This window comes from Phoxinus phoxinus (assembly GCF_949152265.1).
Source record: "Phoxinus phoxinus genome assembly, chromosome: 24".
Taxonomy (NCBI): domain Eukaryota; kingdom Metazoa; phylum Chordata; class Actinopteri; order Cypriniformes; family Leuciscidae; genus Phoxinus; species Phoxinus phoxinus.
Window position 1 is genome coordinate 13,938,500 of NC_136899.1, and position 24,085 is coordinate 13,962,584.

At 35.7% G+C, this 24,085-nt stretch overlaps 1 protein-coding gene across 1 annotated transcript in view; it reads left to right on the forward strand.

Moving 5' to 3' along the window:
* The window catches only part of jph1a (junctophilin 1a), a 32,118-nt gene extending 17,236 nt beyond the window's left edge, over nucleotides 1-14,882 (forward strand). Inside the window, exons 3-6 of the mRNA XM_079602584.1 lie at nucleotides 1,908-2,026; nucleotides 11,113-11,804; nucleotides 11,903-11,997; nucleotides 12,704-14,882. Coding sequence (XP_079458710.1) covers nucleotides 1,908-2,026; nucleotides 11,113-11,804; nucleotides 11,903-11,983 — 892 coding nt within the window. The 3' untranslated portion in view covers nucleotides 11,984-11,997; nucleotides 12,704-14,882. The remainder of the gene's footprint in view (nucleotides 1-1,907; nucleotides 2,027-11,112; nucleotides 11,805-11,902; nucleotides 11,998-12,703) is intronic.
* The last annotated feature ends 9,203 nt before the right edge of the window (nucleotides 14,883-24,085 follow it).

Here is a 24,085-nt window from a genome sequence, read left to right on the forward strand (position 1 = left end):
TCTTAAGGGATTTAAACTTGCCAGCCCAGAAAGTTATTAAAGACATCGCTAAAATAGTCCAAGTGACTACAGTTGCTCAACCATATGTATCAAGCGACGAGAATACTTTTTGTGCACAAAAAACAAACAGAACTAATGACTTTATTCCACTATTCATTATATTCTCCGTGGGCCTGAGTGTGTTTACGTAGTATATCTGCGCAGCGCATCTGTGTTGCACGTCACCACGTAGGCTCACTATTGGCCGACGCTGGTCATGTGTGTGATGCGTGTGACGTACAACACAGACGCACTGCGCAGTTATACTACGTAAACACACTCAGGCCCACGGAGAATATAATGAATAGTGGAATAAAGTCGTTAGTATTGTTTGTTTTTTTGCGCACAAAAAGTATTCTCGTCGCTTGTATTATCCGTGCGCTGTCTTTGAGAAGTGGATTTCTGGGTGCGCATTTCGGACTGCCCCATCACCTGTCTTGAGCGCCGTTCACGTTTGTTCACGTTCTCACAATTTAGCATTTTTTTTAACTCATATTGTTGCGGCCCAACTGGCGATTGGCACCATTTTATAATACTCCAACACCAATTTGTACTAACATTTGGGCCTTGGCGAGTGTTAATTCCTGTATAGACTTTAATTTTAGGCCCTGTATAGACATACTGTATACGGTATATATAGTATGTGTGTTTGTGTATAAATGCAAAAGTCTTAGGCACATTTCTACTCTTAGGCAGGTTTCTTCAAGCGTCTTGGAGACGTTGCCACAGATCTCCTTTGCATTTAGGCCATCTAAAAAAATTTCTGTTTCTTCATGTAATCCCAGACAGACTTGATGATGGCGAGATCAGATCTCTTTGTGGACCACTGGCTGTTGTCAGACTCTTTGTGCATACACAAATCTCACTGGATTATTACAATTAATGGCAAAAGGAATGTTTGGAAATGTAAACTGATATTTCCCACCGACACACTATAGCAAAATATATAAATAACTGGCTTAAAAACTTTTTGTTTTTGGTGAAAATACTAACGTGCCTAAGACTTTTGCACAGTACTGTATATATACAGTGAATATACTTGTACACACTATAAAAGTATATATATTATATATTAAAATACTATTATATGATTTGCTTATTATATATATAATATATATAGTTTATGTATTGGAGAACAGGTCTTAGTGTTCTATGTCTGTTGTGTGCTGAGTAAGAGGGATGTGTTCCTGTGGTCTGTGCCCTCTGACCAGATTAAATGCTTTGTCCCTGTCCGTTTGTAAAAGCAGGATTTGGATTTGACAAAAACAGGGGGATCAGCACACCCCATAGTACTATTTAGGCACAGGAATCCTCTACCCTCCATACACACAGATACATGTGTGCACACATGTGCACGTACACACAACCTCCCTCCCTCCCGACCCTCCCTATACACAGCTAAAGGCAGGCCACAGTACAAAAGATAATGCATCTATGTTTCAATAACCCACAAGCATTCAGCAAACCACTCAGTCAAGAAATGCTCACTTACACACACTTTAAACAGTATGTACTGTATGTGTTTAATGTATTAAATATATGTTTGTGCATATTTCAGGATTTCAAATATACATAGCATAAGCAATTTTTTTACTGCAAAACGTTCAAAAAGACAATAGATATGAAAATTAATTTTCAAGTTAATAGATTGAGTTTATTAAGGGGAGTAAATTAAGGGGACATGAAGTTCCAAAAAGTGAAGCATTCAGAAAAGTAAAGACTCATTTACGTGTGTATACATATTAGTGCTGGGCAACGATTAATCGCATGAAAAAATAAAAGCTTGTGTTTACATAATACACACCGATGCATGTATATATGCCAGAAAATTATGTATTATTTCAAATTTCTCTACCATGTGGTTACAGGACGTCCCATGCAAGGACTAAGAGTGAAGCAGCAGACCAGGCCGCACTTGCTGGATGTCAAGAATCCGACTTAGCCAGAGCTGTGGCTTATGAATTATCTCCAAGCTTCCATCAACCAGGTACAGTTTATACAGAAGAAATGTTTTACTTTCCCACACACACCTTGCAAATAAAACAAATACCCATGATGAAAGTCACCAGATTATAGCCAAACACCTGTAATTAAAACCTCACACAATAGATACTTTCTCTCCACATGAAACTAGCTCAGTGGAGCTCTGTGGAGGGTAGAAACAGAAGAGTATAAACACATGAATGCTTTTCTCTGGGTAATCAAGTTGATCAAGGTTTTTTGACTGTGAAATTACATATTTCTCTGACCCTGAGAGCTAATCAGGCTTTTTTTAACTACTGTACCTTTAAGATTTCTGACCTCTGTTATGATTGACATTTATCAAGGCATCAATCATTACACTGTATGTAAATATTGGCAGTCATGTGTTAATGTACTCTAATCTATTTTTAATATACAGTAGTGACCAACATTATTAGAACACCTGACAGATCTGAAAACATTGACCTTTATTTGTCTCTAAAACAGGATTTAATTTTACAATGTTCATGAAACATGCATATGGTTGCTCTGAGCACAACAAATATCAGATGACGTGAGTCATACTGTTTTTATCCACATTTTATATAATTTATAGGCTAATATTCGTATTAAATGATATGGGATTTTATACTATAATAGTAAATATTTATTACAATTATAAATGAAATATAAATACAGATCAATATTTTATTATTTATCTATAATTTCTATATAGGATAAGGTATATGCAAAATGGGTATTTCGAAAAGAAATAAAATATGGTATGCATTTATATATATAAAATACTATATCTATATAGTATAATATCTATATATAACATTTAAACACATCTAATTTTCTGTCTTTTTGAAAGACGCATTTTGCACATGATGCTGAATGTTAGAATATCTCTACATTATCATTTTTTTTCCAAATTAGCGCTATAAAATGTTTTGACCTTGGCATTGCGAACGCCGTGCTCAACTGTTTGAGGCTACAGGAATGTGTTTTCCTCAATTATGTCCCTTTAAACTTTGCTCTTGTAGATGCAAATATAATTCAAATTTTAACGTGGTAGTCGATCATTATTAGCATTATGTGTTTTTTATATAATTTTTTTATCATGATAGTATATTTGTATCAAACATATAGCCTGGAATAAACCAGTAAAATCTAGTTTTAGTAGGCCTCAAAAGGTCTACCTCGCTATACTGTATGTCTTGTCTCATCTCAACATTGGTACACAGAATTGAATACAGTGAAGAAAATATCCATCAATCACTCACTGAATGGTACACTCATTAATCAAGCTGTTCTGTTCTGTTTACATGTAATGTACACTTTCTTGATGAATGGGATTAAATGTTCTTTTTTTAAAATAGACTAGTTGGCTGGATCCCACCATAAAAAAGTAGTCCGAAGGTCTGATAATTAATTGTGGCAAACAAATGGGATGGGTTAAACCTTGGGAAAGAACACAAAAACACACTTTTTAGGTAATATGTTCAATAAAGTCAATACATTTTGGAACTTCTTCGAAAGATTTCTTGCTAAAGAAAATACGTCAGTTTTCCCCGACATCATTAATGAGCCTCCTACATTTGCAGTCATAATCAAAATAAAGTGTATTACTCAACATTATATAGCACTAATATTAGTAGACTGTGTTCCTCAGTGATTGTTCTAGTTCCCTTTAGAAATATTTCAGACAGCAGCCAAAGAATGTGGTCCATATCAAACCGAGAATGTTCTCTGGACGAGGAATGCAAGGCTTGTTGAGTGTGTCGTGCGTACGGCACATTGCTATCAGTGAGCGGATTCAGATAAGAAGTGGGCATGTCAAATTACAGCTCTATTGTGGCGCTCACCTCTCACGGAAAAGGTCCCAGAAACACTTCTCAGTTTTCAGAAGCAAACCCCACACAAACACATAAACTCCTGCCAGCTGAGCACTGGGAGGTCAAGGGAGAAAGGTCAAACTCACAAGGGGGGCTGGTATATACATTTCTGCATATCTATAACTGGAAATCACCTTCAAGAGGAGACGCTCGTGTTGAACAGGATGTGACTGGGCAAATGAGTCATGTCTTACAGGTACGGGGATCTTTGCCAGCGCCGTTAGGGAGATAATATCTTAATTAAACTGAGCTGTTTCGGGAGAACTGCTGTTGCTCAGAGCTTACTTTTTGTTCTACCAGTTATTTTTACTCTCTGAGTGACCTTATTTACCCCCTTTTTGTCATTAAACCACAACATCCATTATTTGTGAAATCTAACGCCAGATTGTTAGAAACACCACCTTATTCCGGCTTGTTCAGAGATGAAGCGAAACTGGTTTTGTTAGAGTTTGTAACATTAGATTGTGTCTATTGAAAATGAGGACACTCTTTCTGTGCTGAAGTCTCTTCTGCTCACAGAAGCTGTATTTATTTAATACCAAAAACACAGTAAAAACTGCAATATTGTGAAATATTATTACATTTTTAAAAAGCTGTTTTCTATTTTATGATATTTTCAAATGTAATTTATTCCTGTGATGCAAAGCTGAATTTTCAGCATCATTACTCCAGTCTTCAGTGTCACATGATCCTTCAGAAATCATTCGAATATGCTGATTTGCTGCTCAAGAAACATGCTTAATATTTTTGTGGAAACCGTAATACATTCTTTTCAGTATTTTTGATTAATAAAAGGTTCAAAAGAACAGTAAATGTTATACTGTCACTTTTGATTCATTTATTGCATCCTTGCAGACTTTATACTGACTAGTAAAACTGGTAGTTTATGTAATATATTTAAATTTGAAAATAATAATACTTATTCATTTTTGTTGATGAATGAATAGTTCACTGTAAACATGTGTCAAACTAGATTCATTCAAATAGACGGGTTTATTTTGATAGTAGCGCTTCTGATAGTTGATTAATCCAAGGGAGGATATAATTTGTTAATGATATAATAAGTGCCACTAGATTTAATCACTAACACACTTGAGGGCATAACTGCCATGTGTTTATTTAATATGATACGTTTTCAGTACACACCCTTCATGCTAAAACTAACCAGACATTCACATTTCATGAGTGCAAGTGGTACTCTGTGTTAGCAGCTCTGTGTATTTATGTAGGTGAGGTTCCTTTTACAGAACTCATATGCAATATGCTGCCCATATGTTGTTATGTTAATTAGACATTCCTGGGCATTTCCTGGTTCCGTTTGCTCATTTGTGTTGCTTAGGCTTCACAAATATTTTCCCATATCTTCTCTCCAGGTTGTAAATATGCACAGTCTACTTGAATCAACACTGCATCCAGTTAAACAACACTTTCAGTGCAACACCCAACACTGTATTGCTCTTCTTTATATTTCAGTTTTAAAGCAGGTTTGTTGTTAGCATCAGAGGTCATTATTGATTATTGGTCAAATAGTGCCATGTAATATAGATTTGCTTGTTGCTGATTAGATTTTGCTTTTAGATTTATCTATAAGACATAAACAGCTGTACATACATAGTGATTTTACTATCGAAGGTACGAAGTTTTATGGGTGATGACATGAAGAGAGAGAGAGAGAGAGAGAGAGAGAGAGAGAGAGAGAGAGAGAGAGAGAGAGAGAGAGAGAAAGAGAAGATCAAATTAATGTAGCCTTAGCGAGCAGAAGTGACTTCTTTCAAAAACATTGCCAAGGAATGCAGCAACTTTGCACAATAATATAACATTTTGCTGATGTACACTTTTGTGTGTGTGAGTATATATAAGGACTACTTAACAGTGGTTTCAACTGAAGCTCATCATTTTTTTTTTTTCATAATATAAGCTATTTTGTTTTATAATATGATGTTTTCATAGCAGAAACAAAGCTATTTCAATTTGAAGTGTCGTATGAAAACAAAGTGGCTTTCTGATATGATCCGGCCTGATCCGCCTGATCCCCAGCGGTGCCTTGTTCTCCCACTAGCTCTCAAACATCCCGCTCAGAAGAGTAAGCACTAGCACTCGTAATTGACATTTCTGGCTTATGGCAGATTAGTGCAGAGGTTAAGTATGCCTTTGTAACACATCAAGAAAAAAAAAAAAAACGCTGCACTGTCGCCATGGTTGTCTTTAGGCCCCGTTTGAAATGGTCTACCAAACGAGGTTTGTGGAGTGACGTTAATTGCGCTATATTTGGAGCGAGTGTGTCCTTTACAGGGAGCTAACGGAGGGATAGCTGGAATGGCAGGACAGCGAGCAGCTGTCCATTCCTTCAGTCAGACGTTTGAACCCTGACTGCACCTCCTCTTCCCACCTCTCTTTAAATCATTGCCCATCTCTTCAATGCAAGGTGCACAGAGGCCAGCTGGTTCCCTGACCTTATGACCCCCAAATCGTTTCCCCTCTTTATTTATGCCGTTTCAGTACAAACTGGATGGCTTTAGATTATTATTATAATAAATAAATAATGTATATGTTAATGTATATATTAAGACTGTTTGTTCTATAAACAAATATTATTTTGTACATATATAATTATTATTATTATAAAAGAAGGCAAGTACATGTAGAAAGTAAATATTATAAATATCTTTATTTACTCACAATTGCGACTGGTTCCTATATATATGTGTGTGTGTGTGTGTGTGTGTGTGTGTGTGTGTGTGTGTGTGTGTGTGTGTGTGTGTGTGTGTGTGTGTGTGTGTGTATTATATATATATTAGTGCAGTCAAATCACGATTAATCGATTCTAAAATAAAATTTTGTGTTATATACATAATATATGTTTGTATGTACAGGTGAAACTCAAAAAATGTAAATATCGTGCACAAGTTCATTTATTTCAGTAATTAAACTTAAAAGGTAAAACTAATATAATTACCGGTATATAGACTATACATGCAAAGTGAGATATTTCAAGCCTTTATATGTTATAATTTTGCTGATAATGGCTTACAGCTTATGAAAACCCCAAATTCAAAATTAGAATATTGTGAAAATGTTTTCATTGCTGTAAGCCATAAAAATAACAAATAAAGGCTTGAAATATCCCACTTTGCATGTAATGAGTCTATATAATATATTAGTTTCACCTTTTAAGTTTAATTACTGAAATAAATAAACTTTTGCACGATATTCAAATTTTTCGAGTGTCACCTGATATTATATATATATATATATATATATGTAATATATGTATGTGTGTATTTATATATGCATATATAAACACATATGTAAACAAACTTTTATTTTAGAGTCGATTAATCACGATTAATATATATAGTATTAATTTAATAGTATTTAATTTACTTAATTTAATAATGTATTTTTCTATGAGAAGGAAAGGAACATCTATTAGGGAAAATAATAGATTATTTGATTTAGTGTTGAGAGAAGGTCGCTACAGTAAAAGATAAATATACATAGATCCACTATAAATCAGTCAGTACTATTCCATCAGTTGTCTGTCATTATGAAATACATTGTATGAATCTTAAATACACACAAGACTCCACTGGCATGAATTTATGAAGTGCTTAATAAATTCAAAAGCCCCCGGGCCCTGCATCACATGCCCCATCAAGACAGATAGCCCCTTTTATTGGTTTAGAGAGCCTATTAATATTCCATGTAGATAATAAACAAAACTTTAAGGTTGATTGCATGCCTAGGTTTGTTTGTGGTGTGTCGTAGCGTCTCTGAATTTGATATAATGCATGTTAAAACAAGGGTACCGCTTTAATTGAGTATCGGGTAATTGAGTTGTGTCTCTTAACTGTGGGTGAAAAGATTTCATAATCCTTCTCATGTCATAAGAGAGGCCTTTGGATCTTTGTCAAATGCCTTATGCTGATTTTGAGCCGTGAGGTTCTATTGCCACCACTTATTTTTGGAGTTGAATTTCACATGGCAACATGACAGTTCTCATTATACATCTCGATGTCTCATCATGTTGTTGTAAGATCTTCTTTTAAGGTAGTTTTCAGTATTGTTTTTATTTCATTAGTAAATTGTTTTTTGCTTTGTTATACAATATAAAAAATTATTTCTTAAGCTGTATTTTTGTCTTGTTTAAAATAAGCATAAGCATCCTTAAAACAAGTTACATTTATATAAGCCTTGTATTCAGAGAATATATCTTAAATTAAGTTTATATTTCTTACCTTAAGGCCAAATTTCTTTGAATTCTTTGCTTCTTTTAAGAATAATTCAATAATTAGTCCTATTATGGTACACAATTGTGCTAAAAAAAATATTGGAATTTACTTAAAAATCATTGTCTTTATCAAGGGTGTTTAGATATTTTTTTGGGTGGAAACAAGAAAAAAAAAAAATTACGAAAAAAAAAACTCAAAATCATAACAGCGCATCCCATGTATTTGCAACACCACATCCCATGCCATAATCTAATCCACAGAGGCAATTGTTTAACTCCAGCACAACCTCAGAAAATGAGGCCTTTCCGTCCCGTCAACGATCAAATGAATACCTCTGGTTATTGGCGCTTGGTCTAATTTAAGGTTGGCGAGGATGCAATGCTCCAGAGGATTTAAACGGCCCGTGCTTCCCCATAGGCCTGTCTAATGGTGCTGGAATATGGCCAGGATTATCCATTATAGAGCCGTCATCTGTGGACAACACAAAGAAACATATTATTCTTATAAACCTATGGGATTGCTTTGAAATACCTTTTATATTTCACCCTTACATGCTTGTAATGCATTTGTACTGATTTGGTTTATGCATTCTGATTATGAATATAATCCTATCATTGCTTCAAATAACACAGTTTTGCCTACAGCAGTGTATCCTAACCTTTTTTGTCCTGAGTAGCTATTGAATTTGAATTTACTTCCCAACCGTTAAAATGTATGCTATAGTATGATATGTCACCATCCCTTTGCCACCTCCAAATCCCCACCATCCCTCCCTCTTCATCATCTGTTCCCTGCGGGGGATGTACTGTCACAGTTCTGTTCAGTTAGTTTCAGCTTTCATGGACTTTTAGTTTGTTTTCATTCGTTCCTGTGTTCCTTTGTTTGATTTTCCCGCTTCTCCTTTGTTTCTATGGTCATAGTTTGTTGGGTTCAGCTGTGTTTGATTGATTATCTTGTTTGAATCTGCACTTAAGTTTCGTGTGTGTGTGTGTGTGTGTGTGTGTGTGTGTGTGTGTGTGTGTGTGTGTGTGTGTGTGTGTGTGTGTGTGTGTGTGTGTGTGTGTGTGTGTGTGTGTGTGTGTGTGTGTGTGTGTGTGTGTGTGTGTGTGTGTGTGTGTGTGTGTGTGTGTGTGTGTGTGTGTGTGGTGTGCAATGTGCATGTAGCTCTATTTGTGAACCACTGGTCTAATGCCCTATATTGTGTGTTTTTCAGTTGTCATTGTAGTTCTGTGCGCTAGTTCGATGTTTGTTAATTTTATAGTCATGCATGGTGTATTATTAAGATGATTTTGAATTTAAATTATTATTAAAATTGCTCAAGTGCATTGTATTTATTGTTTTGTTTAGATAAAATACAGTATTTTACTGTATTGTGCCATCCCAGGGTAGCAGTCTGCCACTTTCAGAGTCTTGCTTGAGGATTAAAGAGAGATCAAAGCAATCTTAGAGCATTATGTGGACTTTATTTTTAAGTTGCTCCGCAACTACAAGATTAAGTTATTGCCGTTGGATGGAGAATAACACTCTACACAAAGGCATGTAACATGACACATCATATGATCAAAATCAGTCTTTATGTTGATAGAGACATATTTTCTTTCATTAAAATGTTCTGTTTAATGATCAAGAACAGTTCACTTTGCTTACTTTTTAACAGTTAGGCCTACTTATTCTGTTTTCTACTTCAGCTTAGTCAGCAGCTGGTCATATGAGTAGATCAGTGTCTTCTGTAAATGACATGGCTTGTGTGTTTGGCATGAATTATGCTTGCAGTGCGATACCATGGTCCCTTTAGGTCAGTAAATAACACAGACAATGCCAGGAACTTGTGACAGAAGTTCTGTTCAGACAGGAAGAAACGGAATGGACCCTCCATAAAGAATGAGCTCTTATCAAGTTATTGTGAGGAATTATGTTCAGAAGATACTTTAAGCCATTTAAACATTAAGAATGCCCTCTCACTCTTTGAAGTTGGTCATCATGGATGCCAGAGATGTCAAGGGAATTAAACTGCAGTTATATTGTTTGGGCTTAAGCTAGTTGGAGCCGTATGATTTTCCCGGAAAGCTCTATTATGCGAACTAAATCAATAGGTATCTATTATAAGTTAATTGATGTAGATGCACTAAGAGTTTTCATTGACAGCGTGGCAGAGTGAACCAAGTTTTTTGTTGGGAGTCAGAACGGTTTGCACACATTACATAGAGTGGCTTTTATTTTACAGAATAGACTTGAGAAGGTCTCCATGGGCCCTTTCACATTTCCGGGGTTCTCAGAAGCAGAAGTCAGCATAGTTGGGTGAACATCTATAGTGGTGAATGGGAGATGACAGCAAATATAATTTTTGTATTCCTATTTCCTATTCCTAAAAATCCATTATAGTATTTTCACAACTTTCCAAAACAGTGAAAAACCGCAGCAGTGTTATTTTGTTTAAAAAAAATATATATATATTTTATAAAAAAAAAATGTATACAATATATTTTAATTTAAATGTATGCAGGCCCTATATATATAATTATATATTAATTTATATATATATGCTTTGGTTGCTATGATTTGGAATATCCATGGCTTTAACATTATTACAATATTACTGAATATAAAAATGCCTACATAGGTTTGTAACAAATTTGCATAATGCCAGCCTATGGTTTCAGAGCAGAGTAACCTCACGTAAAGGAGGGGTTTAGAGAGACTAAACATTTAAAAAAAATGTTACCTTAGATGCATGTTTCCTGTTGTAGGACACCTCCAAAACAAAACGAGGAACCTTTAAAATAGCAAAACAGGGCCACTTTAATCTATGATCTAGAATTTGGCTAAAATGACATTAAGTTTGCTGTCAAAATCCTGGTTAACTTGTATTGAATCTTTTAATCTCTTTTGGATTTTTCTTCAGTTTTTCTGACCTGTGTTGGCTGCCTATTCTAGTTTGTAATATCCCTAAATTTCTCCAACATTTGATCCCTTCCTTACAGGACTTGACTACATCAAACAAAAGTTCAGTGAGCCGGTGGAGGAGATTAAGGAGGAAGCACCTAAAGAGGAGGAGGAGGAGAAGGAGAAGACTTCTAGCAGCCCTTTCTATCGCCACGGCACGACTCCAAGCCACTCTCCTGTCCAGAGCCCAAACCCGTCACCTCCTCGCTCTCCTCAGAAGAGCCAAGCACCCAACCCCAGTGCCAGCCGCAAGATAAGCAAAGACAACAGCAGCGTAGCCCGAAAGATAAGCAAGGACAGTAGTAGTGTAGCTCGCAAGATAAGCAAAGAAGAGAGAGCCACAATTGTGGCAGAGATCACCAAAGTATCCGCCCCTCCTCTTGTACCAGCCATCAAGTTACAGGAAGTGCCCCCACCAAAGCCCCCCAAGACCCTTATGCCCCCGCCCAAACCTGCCACCACAGGTAATGGGCAGCTACATGCTGCTTATCACAGTTACTATGTGAAGCCAATGTCAAAGATGCCTCCACCAGAAGAACCAGAAGATGATGAGCCTGAGATGACACAGTCTAGCTTGGCCAGGATGCCTCCGCCACCCAAACTGGTCAGGACACCCACTCCCAAAACAGAGCCCAAGATCAGGAAACAAGACTCCATTAAACCAAAGAGCTTCGCTGATACCAAGAAAGCCAGCATAGATATGGCAGATGAAGCACTAGCGGAAGAATCTGTAAGTGCTTGGCTACTTTAAGTATCTCGTTTATACTTGCAGATGTCTTTTTATGGATTGTGCTGTAATTGTTACATCATGTGTCTTTTTTTACCCAGGGTCCTAACTCAGTTTTGGTTGCAATGGTTATGCTTTTGAACATTGGATTGGCAATCATTTTTGTCCATTTCCTAACATGAAACTACCATTTAAGGTAAGCCTTTTTCTTTATACACTGCATTTCCAAAATGTTGGTGTCAGTAGGATTTTAATTTTCTTTAAGAAATGTTTCATTTCAATTAAATGCTGTTCTTTTTCAAAGAATCCTGACAATTTTTTTTTATCAGTTTCCAAAAATAAAATTAAAAAAATAAGCAGCACAAGTGTTTTCAACATTGATAATAATAAGAAATGTTTCTTGAGCACCAAATCAGCATTATAGAATGATTTCTGAAGGATCGTGTGACACTAAAAATGCAACTTTGCATCACAGAAATTTCGAAATATAATCAAATAGAAAGCGATTATTTTAAATTGTAATAATATTTCACAATATTACAGCTTTTACTGTATTACTGATCAAATAAATGTAATTATACAATATTAAACTTTTTTTTAAGTCAATTTAATGTCATTTAAGTTGAAATGACTTAAACATCCAAGTTGATTATACTTAAAAATTTAAGGCAGCAACTTTTTACAGTGAACATTATGTTCATTCATACTAATACTGAAATTGCAGTTTGGAGGATGGAATTCACACAAAAAAATCCTAATTTACAGAAAGACATTTTTGAATGATGTGTTTAAAAGCCAACATACAAAATAACTGCAGCAGTCCCTGTGACAACAACTAGCCCAAGCTGCATTTATGTGGATGTATTGTGACTTTTAACCCTGTGTAACATTTATTCCTTTAGTGTTGGATGGCAACCCACACAGTTGTGTCAATGACCTTTCTGAAATCCAAACGGCACCAGGCAGTCTCCAGAGAGCAGAGAGAGCTGAAGAATCAACATATGGGAGTTTGAAATCCAGAGCATCATCCTTGAAAATGACATGGTCTAATGTCATGCGGCTCTGGGAAACGAGATGAAAATATTCCGGGGGGAAAAATCACCATTAAAATGGAAACAGAAGAAGAGAATGCAGTGTGACGTGACTCATATCTGCTGATGGAAAGCCTTAATATCAGCCACTCCATAGGTCTCTGGCTTCTGGCAGAGACTTATCTGGAAATGTTTGATGATGCACTTTTACATGATGGGCAAGAGCAGCTGCCTTACTCATTTACCATCTGACGTGTAACTGGGAGATGTGCTCCGAGTGCCAGAGGAATGCGTTCAGGGGACTTTGCTACAGCGGGCGTCCGTTCCAGTGAGAGGAAACCGAACGCGTACACCAGCGTCACTCGTCCCGTCTTACACCCTTTACTGACCCACTGCAGTTTCTTCAAGCATCTCCTTCGTTCTTCTCGGAAGCTCCCTACTGTACTCATCACGTTTCAGTTTTTGTTTTCATGTACCTTTCTTTCTTTCACCTCAATGTTTGTTCACCTCAATCAACACCGTGTTTGAATTATAGGAAGCAAAAAAATCACTACCAATTTTTTTGTGTGTGTGTGCGTATTGGTACTATTTGAAAAAAATGGGAAAATATTATATTATTTATTAAAAATGTGCAATATGATTTATTTTTACACTTACAGAGTTTAATCTTTCACCAATGAGGGACACTGTAGTTCTGTCCCATATGTTCTGGTATTTAAGAGAAGGAAGAACATGAACGGATTTGAAAAGTTTCAAGTTTTGATGCACTGATATGCGATTTCCCGCTCTTTTTTTTTTTTTGATCACGCCCATTCTGATCATGGCAAAACCAATCAAAAAGTCTTATAAAGTGTGTTATTTATTGAATTCTGGGAATTGACTGTTTGTCATGTTATGTAAATGAAGCCTATGCCGTTGTGCATGCGATGTTGTGGAAGAGTTGTCATGCTTCAGATGTCAGGTATGACACGTGACAGCAGGTGAGGAAAAAAAAAGTCGTTGAGGGCTTGCTTGCATGCTTGTGACCTTGGATGCTTTGGATATCAAAAGTCAGGTAGTGCCACAGTCGGGTGGCGCTAGAGGAAGTAGGACATTGCCTTTAAGAGTCTTTAACAGTACTTCAGTTTACCTCAAACGAAATAAAGGAAAAAGCCTCGTACGAGATGAAGTCTTTGTCTTAAATCTGCAGTATGCAAATTTTGACTGACGCAGTCATTGGGAATTGATTTTAATTGTGCCACTCTATTGTAAAATGATTTTCTTTTGGTACATCCGGAAATTTAACTTCTGTTTGTTATTCTTCTTATCATATTTATGTGCATTTTTCCTCTTTGGAAGGTTTATTAAAGATTTATTTATTATATATGGAATTCTAGATATCGTTTCAAGTGTTTGGTGAGTGTACAAGGGCTTTCTCTTCTTCAAACCCTCTGCTTTTAGTTTTCGTTTGCATGGAGACTTTAAATGGACTAACGCCTGTATATCTGATTCAAAACAATCTGAGGTAAATGTTTAAGGCATCCAGATTTACTCTTGAAGGACGTGTTTTATTTGGTTGTATTTCAATTCTGTGCAGCAATGCAGTGCAATGTGTACGGGCTCTTTTTTATATGTTTTCTGAAGGAGAGTTTGGAGCTCTTATACCAGGACAGGACAAGGAATTATTTTTCTAACAACAGATGTTGCACAAACAAGACATTTATATACTATATAAGGTTTATTCTATTTATAAGAATTTTTACAGAGCACAGCCATTACAATACGAATTCTAAGATATTTTTCTATAGAAATGCACAACTGTATTTTGTCAAAAGCATCATAGCTCCTTTATATCAAGCATTGTATCTCACACATCAGAATTAAAACTCTAAAACTATATATGATTCAATGTGACTTGAAATGCTGAGGATGCAGGAATCCTTTTTTGAACCCTTCAATGCAAAAAAAACCCCTAATTTCTGTTACATTTCGAGCCCATAGAGCCCCACGTATTTCTGTAATTTGAAAAGTTATGGTATTTATCTGTATAATAAAATGTTATGCCTTGTAAGTCTGCTTTCTCCATAATTTTCCCCCTTTTCAACTATTGTGCTATAATACACATATATGGGCTGATTCTCGTCCAACGCTAAAGCACTGGTTACACTGTAAAAATGATATGACCAATAAGTTGACAACATTATGTTTTTACATTACAAGTTATACAAGATTAAACTTTTTATTTATTTTTTAAAGTTTAAATTTTTTACTTTCACTTTTTGTTTTTTAAACCTTCATCCTCTCCTCGCATCCTGTAACAAATCCTTCCCTCGGGATGACCCGAAGCCCTAAAATGATACTTTTTTTTTTTTTTAAGAAAATGTATATTTAATTTGTATAATTTTTTTAATTTTTTTTTATTAATGCAATTTGGCTGTTCCGTTGGGTCCTAAAGTCAGTTTTTATCTCCAGTGTGCATTCAGATACACGTAGACATTATACAATTATTTTGTGGAAAAGTTTTATCATTTTTAGATTTAATTTTGAGCATTTTGGGGGTTTTCTATATACTGAAGCATTCTTCGCATTCCATTCATTCTTAAAGGAGAACTCCGGCGCAAAATGAACCTTTGGTCTAATTACACATTGTTACCTAGTCAACCGTTATCTGAGATTTGTTTTCATGATTATCGAATGTAAATAGTTTTATCTCTAAAAACAGTTTAGCCTATAACGCTAGTATAACGCTAGTATATAGGGCATTGAGTAATGACAAATAAAAATCGCTTGTCAATACCACTAACAAGGCTCAAAATAGCCCCACACTAACACGGCAGCATAATGAGGGTCCCTACATGCAAACCGAAGCATTACAAACTGTGTAAGTGTGCAGACAGTTTAATAAGAAGATATTTTATACATACAGTCAACTTCGCGTATAGAGCTGGTAAGTCCCGCCCCCTCCGTAAAACCCCGCTGGACCTCAAAGTTGAAAAACCGTCAATGCAAGTGAATGGGAGAAAATAATTATTTTCTGGTCCCATTTGAATTGTGCCATGAATGTGAACATATGTTGTCTGAATTTTTGATATAATCTTTCATGTTACAAGTTTGACAGTATATGGTATGATTCGTCGGCTAACAGTTGTGGAAAAGACATAACGAGAAAGACTACATGTCGCCTATGTGACGTCACCCCATAAAGTTGACTTACCCGTGGTTTTCGCCAACCTCAACGATTTTGTCCTCTCCCTGAAAGAAGGCGATGAAGTGCACCAAAGACACAGCCATGTCTAGCGGGATCCGTGAGCTAGAGCCGTGAGCTAGTGGTGTTGACGTTTCAAACGCGTCGAAAGCAGCGAAGAGTTGTAGTCCACAAAGTGCTCTCACACAAAGTCTACCCGTATCAAACATCTACCCGCTAAATTGTAGCATTCTTCACACGAAAGATTATATAAAAAATTCACAGACAACATATGTTCACATTCATGGCACAATTCAAACGGGACCAGAAAATAATTATTTTCTCCCATTCACTTGCATTGACGCTTTTTCAACTTTGAGGTCCAGCGGGGTTTTACGGAGGGGGCGGGACTTACCAGCTCTATACAGGCAGAAGCCATCTTTGAAAAACAGTCTCTATCAGTCGATCTACGAACGCTGCGCTGGACCATATGAGATTCTACACAGTTCAGCGCATTTGGATCGGCGTTCGTAGATCGACTGATAGAGACTGTTTAACATAGTTAGCTACATTAACTATTACAATGAGCAATACTTACAGCATTTGTTAATCTTAGTAAATTGTTCATCTTAACATGTACCAAAAAAATTTAAGATCAAAAGTTGCATCTATTAACATTAATTACGGCACAGTGAACTAAAAAGAACATGCATATTTTTATTAAGTGACATTAACAGAGATTCATAAATGCAGAATATATGCTCATTGTTAGTTCATGTTAGTTAATGCATTAACTAATGTAAACAAATGAGACCTTATTGTAAAGTGTTACCAAAATGTATTAAAATTCTATGCAATTGTGTCCAAAAACAATAAAACACTCAAAACTACAATCGTTATAAATGCTAAAAGTAAATCACAACATTATAATATACAGTTTTTACAGTAATTACATTAAAAAATCTCTAAAATCAACCGACACCCATTTGGAACAGAATAGCACCCTGTTTCACATTTATTCACTTTTGTTGGGTTATTCTGTACTAGACAGAAGTACAGTAATACAGTGCATGTTGCTCTGAACCCTCTGAGTATTTAAAATACTTTCAGCGTTTCACTTTTGCATGACTAAATGTAGACATAGCGTGAGCACCGTGCACCACACTAAAGAATCAGTTTCACATGTGTAATCTTAAACGTCTTCAGAGGCCAAAGATCTACCAGCTTCTAAAAAGCGAATGTAACGTGTTGCTGAAATTGGATTAAGACTAGTAAGCAGGGAAGGGATATGGCTGGTTATGTGATTTCTTAAAACAGAGTTGCTAAGACATTAGCATCCATGGGCAAAATTATCTTTCTGACTTTAGCTTAGCACCATTGAATTTAACTTTGAATAACTGGTTTCCACTAAGTAAACATATAATGGATTATATAATCACCCATTCATTGTAAGCACTATAACCAAGAAAACCAAAGTCTGTATAGAGTACTTGGCAAATGACTCTAGTCATCTAAACAAACCAGGGCTGTTTTTTCTGACATAAACATCTGGCAGCAATAGGAATATCGCTGAAAAGGGGGCGGGGCTACACAAGGCTGCGTCTGAAATCACATAGGCTACTCAAAAGAGTTTTGATTAATTTTAATTTAATTATTTTGATTAAGTTCTTGATTCACCATCGCTAAAAATGTATGTATTGTTCTATATGTGTGAATGTTATCTGGACGCACTACATTCGCCATGTTGTTTATCATGTGACCAGCTTCAGTCGCTTCACTGCCCTTCACAAATCCTCTCCCGTGGCCTCATAGTAAAGTGAATCTCACCAGAAGAATGTCATCCGGGTACTTTTTGCCAACTCTTTTATGAGAACTGTGAATTCTGACATACTACTTTTGTCACTGTTTTTCGCCTACTATATAGAACATTTCTAACAAGTTTCTGTTTATTTTGTAATGACCATTGGATGTGATTTGCTATAATATTTCCTATTAGCTACTTTTGTTTAAACAGGAAATTGTATTTATTTGTGGGTACAATGGGACCAAAAGCCCCTGCCTTTACAGTAGCCTATATTTACATTATTTGTCATCAAAACACAAATTATTTTTCTCCATCACTATTTAAGTAAAATATATAGGCTACATACACTATACGTCTCTCACGCTCACCAAGGCTGCATTTATTTGATCAAATATATAGTAAAAACAGTAGCCTAATATTGTTAAATATTATTACTATTTAAAATTGGTAAATATATTTAAAATGTTAATTTATTCGTAACGTTTTTACTTCATTTTTTTTTTTTTTTTGATACTTTGATGAATGGAATGTTCAAAAGAAAAGCATTGAAACCTTTTGCAACATTCTAAATGTCTGTCACTTTTGATCAATTTGATGGATCCTTGCTGGATAAAACTAATTTATTTTAAAAGAAACATAGCCTACTTACTTTTAAACGGTAGTGTATATTTTTCCTTGTCAGATATTTGGTGACCAGAATTTTTTTTTTTAAAGATGGGGCTTTTCATTATTTTGTACTTGTGGTTTTTTAAAAATAATTCACATTATTAGATGTATGAATATGAATATACAAATATATTTTAAAATATAGGCTACATGAATTGAAATAGCCTATATTAACAATCAATACAATGATTATGAGAATAATAGTTAAGAAATACAAGGATGAATCATCAGTTTATGACAAATGAATTATTATTATTATTATACCTTTGGTTTGCGGTTGATAAGAATAAAAGACTTGAGCTCAACCCCCTGGGTCACTGGTTCCTTTAGATATGCACACATGTGAAATGAAAAGTGACAGAACTGTTACAGGAGCTCAGATCTGGCTTTAGGCTCAGAGGAGTGTGATGACAAAACAAATATGACATGTTGCTCTTCTTTTTAGAGAGAAAACCCACAGTGGATGCCCACGATTACTGTATCTAAAAACCTACTGACCCTAATTTATTAAAGTGAAGACATCCTGAAACTGTATATATAAATGTTTTTTTTTTTCACATAGAAAACCATTTGCCATCATCACCCACTGTAATGCATCAAAATGTTCTACAGTTTCTGTGTTTGATTACTGCCACTGATTTTCTCTCTCTCTCTCTTGGGTGAACCACAACAGCTGCATGTAAGCATTTCCTCTGATAATATATTGACCTTTATATTAAATTATCAAATGCAACTATTTCTGTCACACTAAATTACACTAAACTATTGCTCAAGTCAACTCACAATGTCATAAGCACTTCTAATCCTCATATTTTGTTTGTGCCCTGAAAATCACCATGAAACTGAAGTTGTGATGGTCTTTTCTTCCCTATTGTGACGTTTATCCGAGTGAAACGGCTTCTCAAACATAATAATAATAATAATTATTATTTGTTACATTTACAGAGCGCTTTTTCTGGGACCTCAAAGCGCTTCACATATGGAAGGGGGGAATCTCCTCAACCACCACCAATATGCAGCATTCACCTGGATGATGCGACGGCAGCCATATTGCGCCAGAAAACACACCAGCTTACTGGTGAAGATGAGACGGTAATGAAGCCAATTAGTGTATGGGGATGATTAGGAGGCCATGATGGGCCAAGGGGCACATTCGGCCAGGATGCCGGGGTACACCCCTACTTTTTTTCAAAGGTCATCCTGGGATTTTTAATGACCACGGAGAGTCAAGACCTCGGTTTAACGTCTCATCCGAAGGACGGCGCTCTTTGACAGTATAGTGTCCCCATCACTATATCTGACATTGGGACTCACACAGACCACAGGGTGAGCGCCCCCTACTGGCCTCACTAACACCTCTTCCAGCAGCAACCTGGTTTTCTCAGGAGGTCTCCCATCTGTACTAACCAGACTCAGCCCTGCTTAGCTTCACTGGACAACCAGTCTTGGGCTACAGGATGATATGGCATGTATGACTTGATGTTGTCCATCAGGAATTGATTGGATCGTTGGTTGTCGTTTGCTATAACTGTGATGTCATGTGAGTGACTGATTGTCCCGCCCTCATGCCAGTAAACACATCGGCTGCATCCGAAATCACATACTTCCCTACTAACAGGCTAAAAAACAGTATGTGACAAAAGTAGTATGTCCAAATTCACAGTACTCATAAAAGAGTAGGGAAAAAGTACCCAGATGAGCTACTTCTTCCGGTGAGGTTCTGAAGTGTGCATATGATGGACACTTTTACTACTGGTGGCCAGAGGAGAACTGAGCCTGGTTTCTCCCAAGGTTTTTTTTCTTCTCCATTCTGTCACCTAATGGAGTTTTGGTTCCTTGCCACCCGTCGCCTTTGGCTTTTAGCTCGCTTAGTTGGGGACATTTAATATTCAACAATATTATTGATCTGCCTGCATTGACTCCATTATATGAGAACTGAACTGAGCTGGACGATGACATCACTGTTTCCCTGATAAAAACAGGCTGTATAGATAAATGAACTAAATTAATAACTTTTAATAACAGAAATGAACCATCACTGACTATGATGCTATTTTCTTCTAGATCTGCTATACAGCCGAAACAAACTTTGTTGCATTATGTTATCACTATAAAGCTGCTTTGAAACAATCAGTATTGTAAAAAGCGCTATATAAATAAAGGTGACTTGACTTTACTATCCCATGAGCCCACGGGAGAGGATTTGTGAATGGCAGTAAAGCGACATTACTGATGCTGATTGGTTTCATGATAATGACAGCACATTATGACACTATATAGATCATACTTTTTTAGCAGTTGTGAAGTTATTACTTATTCAAAATAAGTACCTACTGGTGATTTCGGACAAAGACAATATCAGAGAAGAGAAGAAACGTCGCTGTACGTTTTTATTATTACTAAAGATTATGAGGAGACATGTATTTAAAAAAAATTATTATGTGCACGAATTAATAATTTATAATAGACACTGGAATATTTCATATAAAAATATTGAATCCATTTTGATTTCATGGTGGCTTTAATAGCTCAAAAACATGCTTAACATTGGAGTATCAGCTTGAAATGTCATGATGTCATCAATGAAGTATGTTATATTGTTTCTGTTTGGGGTCTGAGAGATTCCAGAAATAAAACCTTGAATAACTACTTGCCTTTTAAATAGCCCACAGTAACAAAAGATGAATTTGAAGGAAAAATTAGAGGTTCATTATTGAAAATCAAGCTTTTAATGTTGTTTATATGTCTATGTGGTGTTTTAATATGCGTTAAGACAAACCATGTACAGATGCAGTCATACAAGTCAACAACATTGAGTATTTACTCCTCAAAACTGCAGTGAACTAAAGACAGTCTCAAAAATCGCTGGTGTTTCTGACGTCACAAACCACCTTGTAACCAATCACGTCAACGTGTGATCGTCAATTCGGATTCGGATTTTTGAGCTGGTGTGAGTGAGTGGAGGCAGTGCTAATTTGCATATTCATATAACCGTGCATACTAAATGAGGCAAGGGTGAGTTACATTCAAGCTATTAAGGCATGAAGATGTTTTTTTCAAGGAAAAAAAAAACATTTTGGTTATCAAAGATGAGTTTTAAGGGATACAATTATTGACTATATGGACTTTCATATATTTCATATATATTTTAAATTCTCAACAGAACAAGGAATGTTAAATCTAAAAAAATGCATTTCATTGTGTATATCTGATTCTGACTTCATTATATACCATTAATTAAGAGTTTCATCCCAGACAACAAAAACATGTTCTAAGACCGATTTGCCAACATTCCTATTAAGTTATGAAAACGTTATTTCTCTCAACATTCAAAACATTTTTTAAGTGTGTGTGTGTGTGTGTGTGTGTGTGTGTGAAGGGACTGTATTCACAGTCTCTGCCAAAGCCAAACTAAAATAGTGTAAAGCAGCTGCTGTGAGAGGAGTCAAATGTGAGAACTTTCAAAGCAACAGCGCCATGTGGCTTCATTTGATCACCTGTGTAAGTGTTATTGATGACAGGAAGGTCACTGATTGTTCGGAAAGAGAGAGAGAGACGTTTTGTGAGACGGTGAGAACTTGAGTGTGAATGGATGCAAGTGGGATTGTTAGCAAAAGTTACAAGGCTTAATAGTTTTGATGCGAAAAATACACCTCTGTCATTCCCATCTGAAGGTTCCTCTGAAATAATGGCACTTTAATTGTATCCTGTCAAACCTTGCACAATGGTTTCCCTTCATCACTATATATACACGTATATATATATATATATATATAAACAATGAACAGAGTTGGTCTGAGCAAATATCTAGAGTCATTTTCTCAGGGATATCCACATAAAATAATAGAAGTATAAAGGCAAAGGCCTTGTGTTAGGGAGAAGAAAGCCAGAGATAGCCTACTTGCACTCATATTTCACCTCGGCTAATATTTCCTCATAAAAGCCTTCACTCCACACTCAAGCTGAAGTCTCCAGATGAAATAAATAGCCATTGCATCCCTCCATACCAGCTCTCTTTTATTCCAGCCTTGCATGTGAGCTTGTTACTACTACCATCATGACCTTTTTTTTTTTTTCTTGACTGGGTGCTCTTTTGAGGTTTTTATTGTAAAATATTTAGTATAATACAATTATTTATAGGCCTAATTAATTTTCAGTGCTTATTAAAATCAAACAAATCATGTTAAAAGCAATTGCATGCATGAGTTAATTTTTAAGCGTTTGAAGTCACAATGAAATCAAAATAGACAATTCTTCTTATCTTTTTATGGAATATTGCAGTTCATTATAAATAATTTTTTTCTGTGCGCATCATTATTATTATTATTTTAGTTCATGTGCCCTCGTTATCTTTAGTCTAAATAATTTTCCTTCTGCCTCTTCTCTGATGATGGGCGGGATCAACCTGTCCTGTCACTTACATGAGATCCACCAATAGCAAACCACAACCATCCAACCATCCAATCAGGTCCCCATGGACACAATCAAATCCCGCCCAACAAGTTCGAGAAGATCTCACTCGGATATACGTCACAATTGGGAAGAAAAGAAAAAGACCCCATTTAATCCCGATTTAAAAATCTCAAATAATATGTGCATGCACCTCATACAACTACTGCTTTAAGATTTTCAATACTTCCTTTTAAAAATATAACATTTCAAAAATCAAGATAAGTTCTAATAATCATTAAATTTTTGATTCTGTAATGTGTATTTTGCAAATTTGTACACTCAAACTATTTCGTCAATTTGATGCCGAATGTAGGCTAATAGGGTTAAAATAATATTTGTGAGCCATAAACACCTGTCATTGTGGCATAATGTCCATAAGAGTTGTGTGAGCATTGGACATTGCTTTGGAGTGTCAACAATGAATCAGAGTAATAGATATAGGCTAGGTATATATATATAGATATATAATTGATCTAACTGACGCGCCATAAATCATTAGTAATGAATAAGGATAATTTTAATCATCTCGAAGTCTGTTCCGTATAGATTACCAAACCACCTGGTGTTAAAACAGAGTTTAATGAACTTGTCAATGGTTTTTCCAGTCGCATTGCGCCCACTGCTGGCATGCTGAGCGAACAGCTCATAACTGAGATAACAGCGCTCTCTGCTGAGCAAACAATCATACACAAATATATTTAGGTCAAAGCAGAAAATTGCTAAATTACTTTCAAAATAAAAGTACCTGAAATATGTAATACTTTCGAAAACGGCATATATTTTTTTGGGATCAAACAATCTAACACACGATTTACTGTAAGACAATAAAGCAACTTTTAGTAACGATCTTATTATATTGCTACTTATTGCCCATGATACATGTAACAAGCTCACTCTTGTTCAAGAAAAGGTTCTAAATAGAACCTTAAAGGGTTCACTTTATAGAAATATTTAGGGGTTCCCATCATGGCAACATTTTATGGATTTAATTTTAATTCATTTTTTATTTTGATTTAATTTCATGAATTAAATAGCTAATAAACATACTTAATCACTAGGGAAAATAAATTAATAACTTTTATGTATTATGCAATAACTCAAAATAATGTAACAGAAACATTTGAGTAGAGTTCAACAGTTGTTATATATATATTATACAGTATAGTGC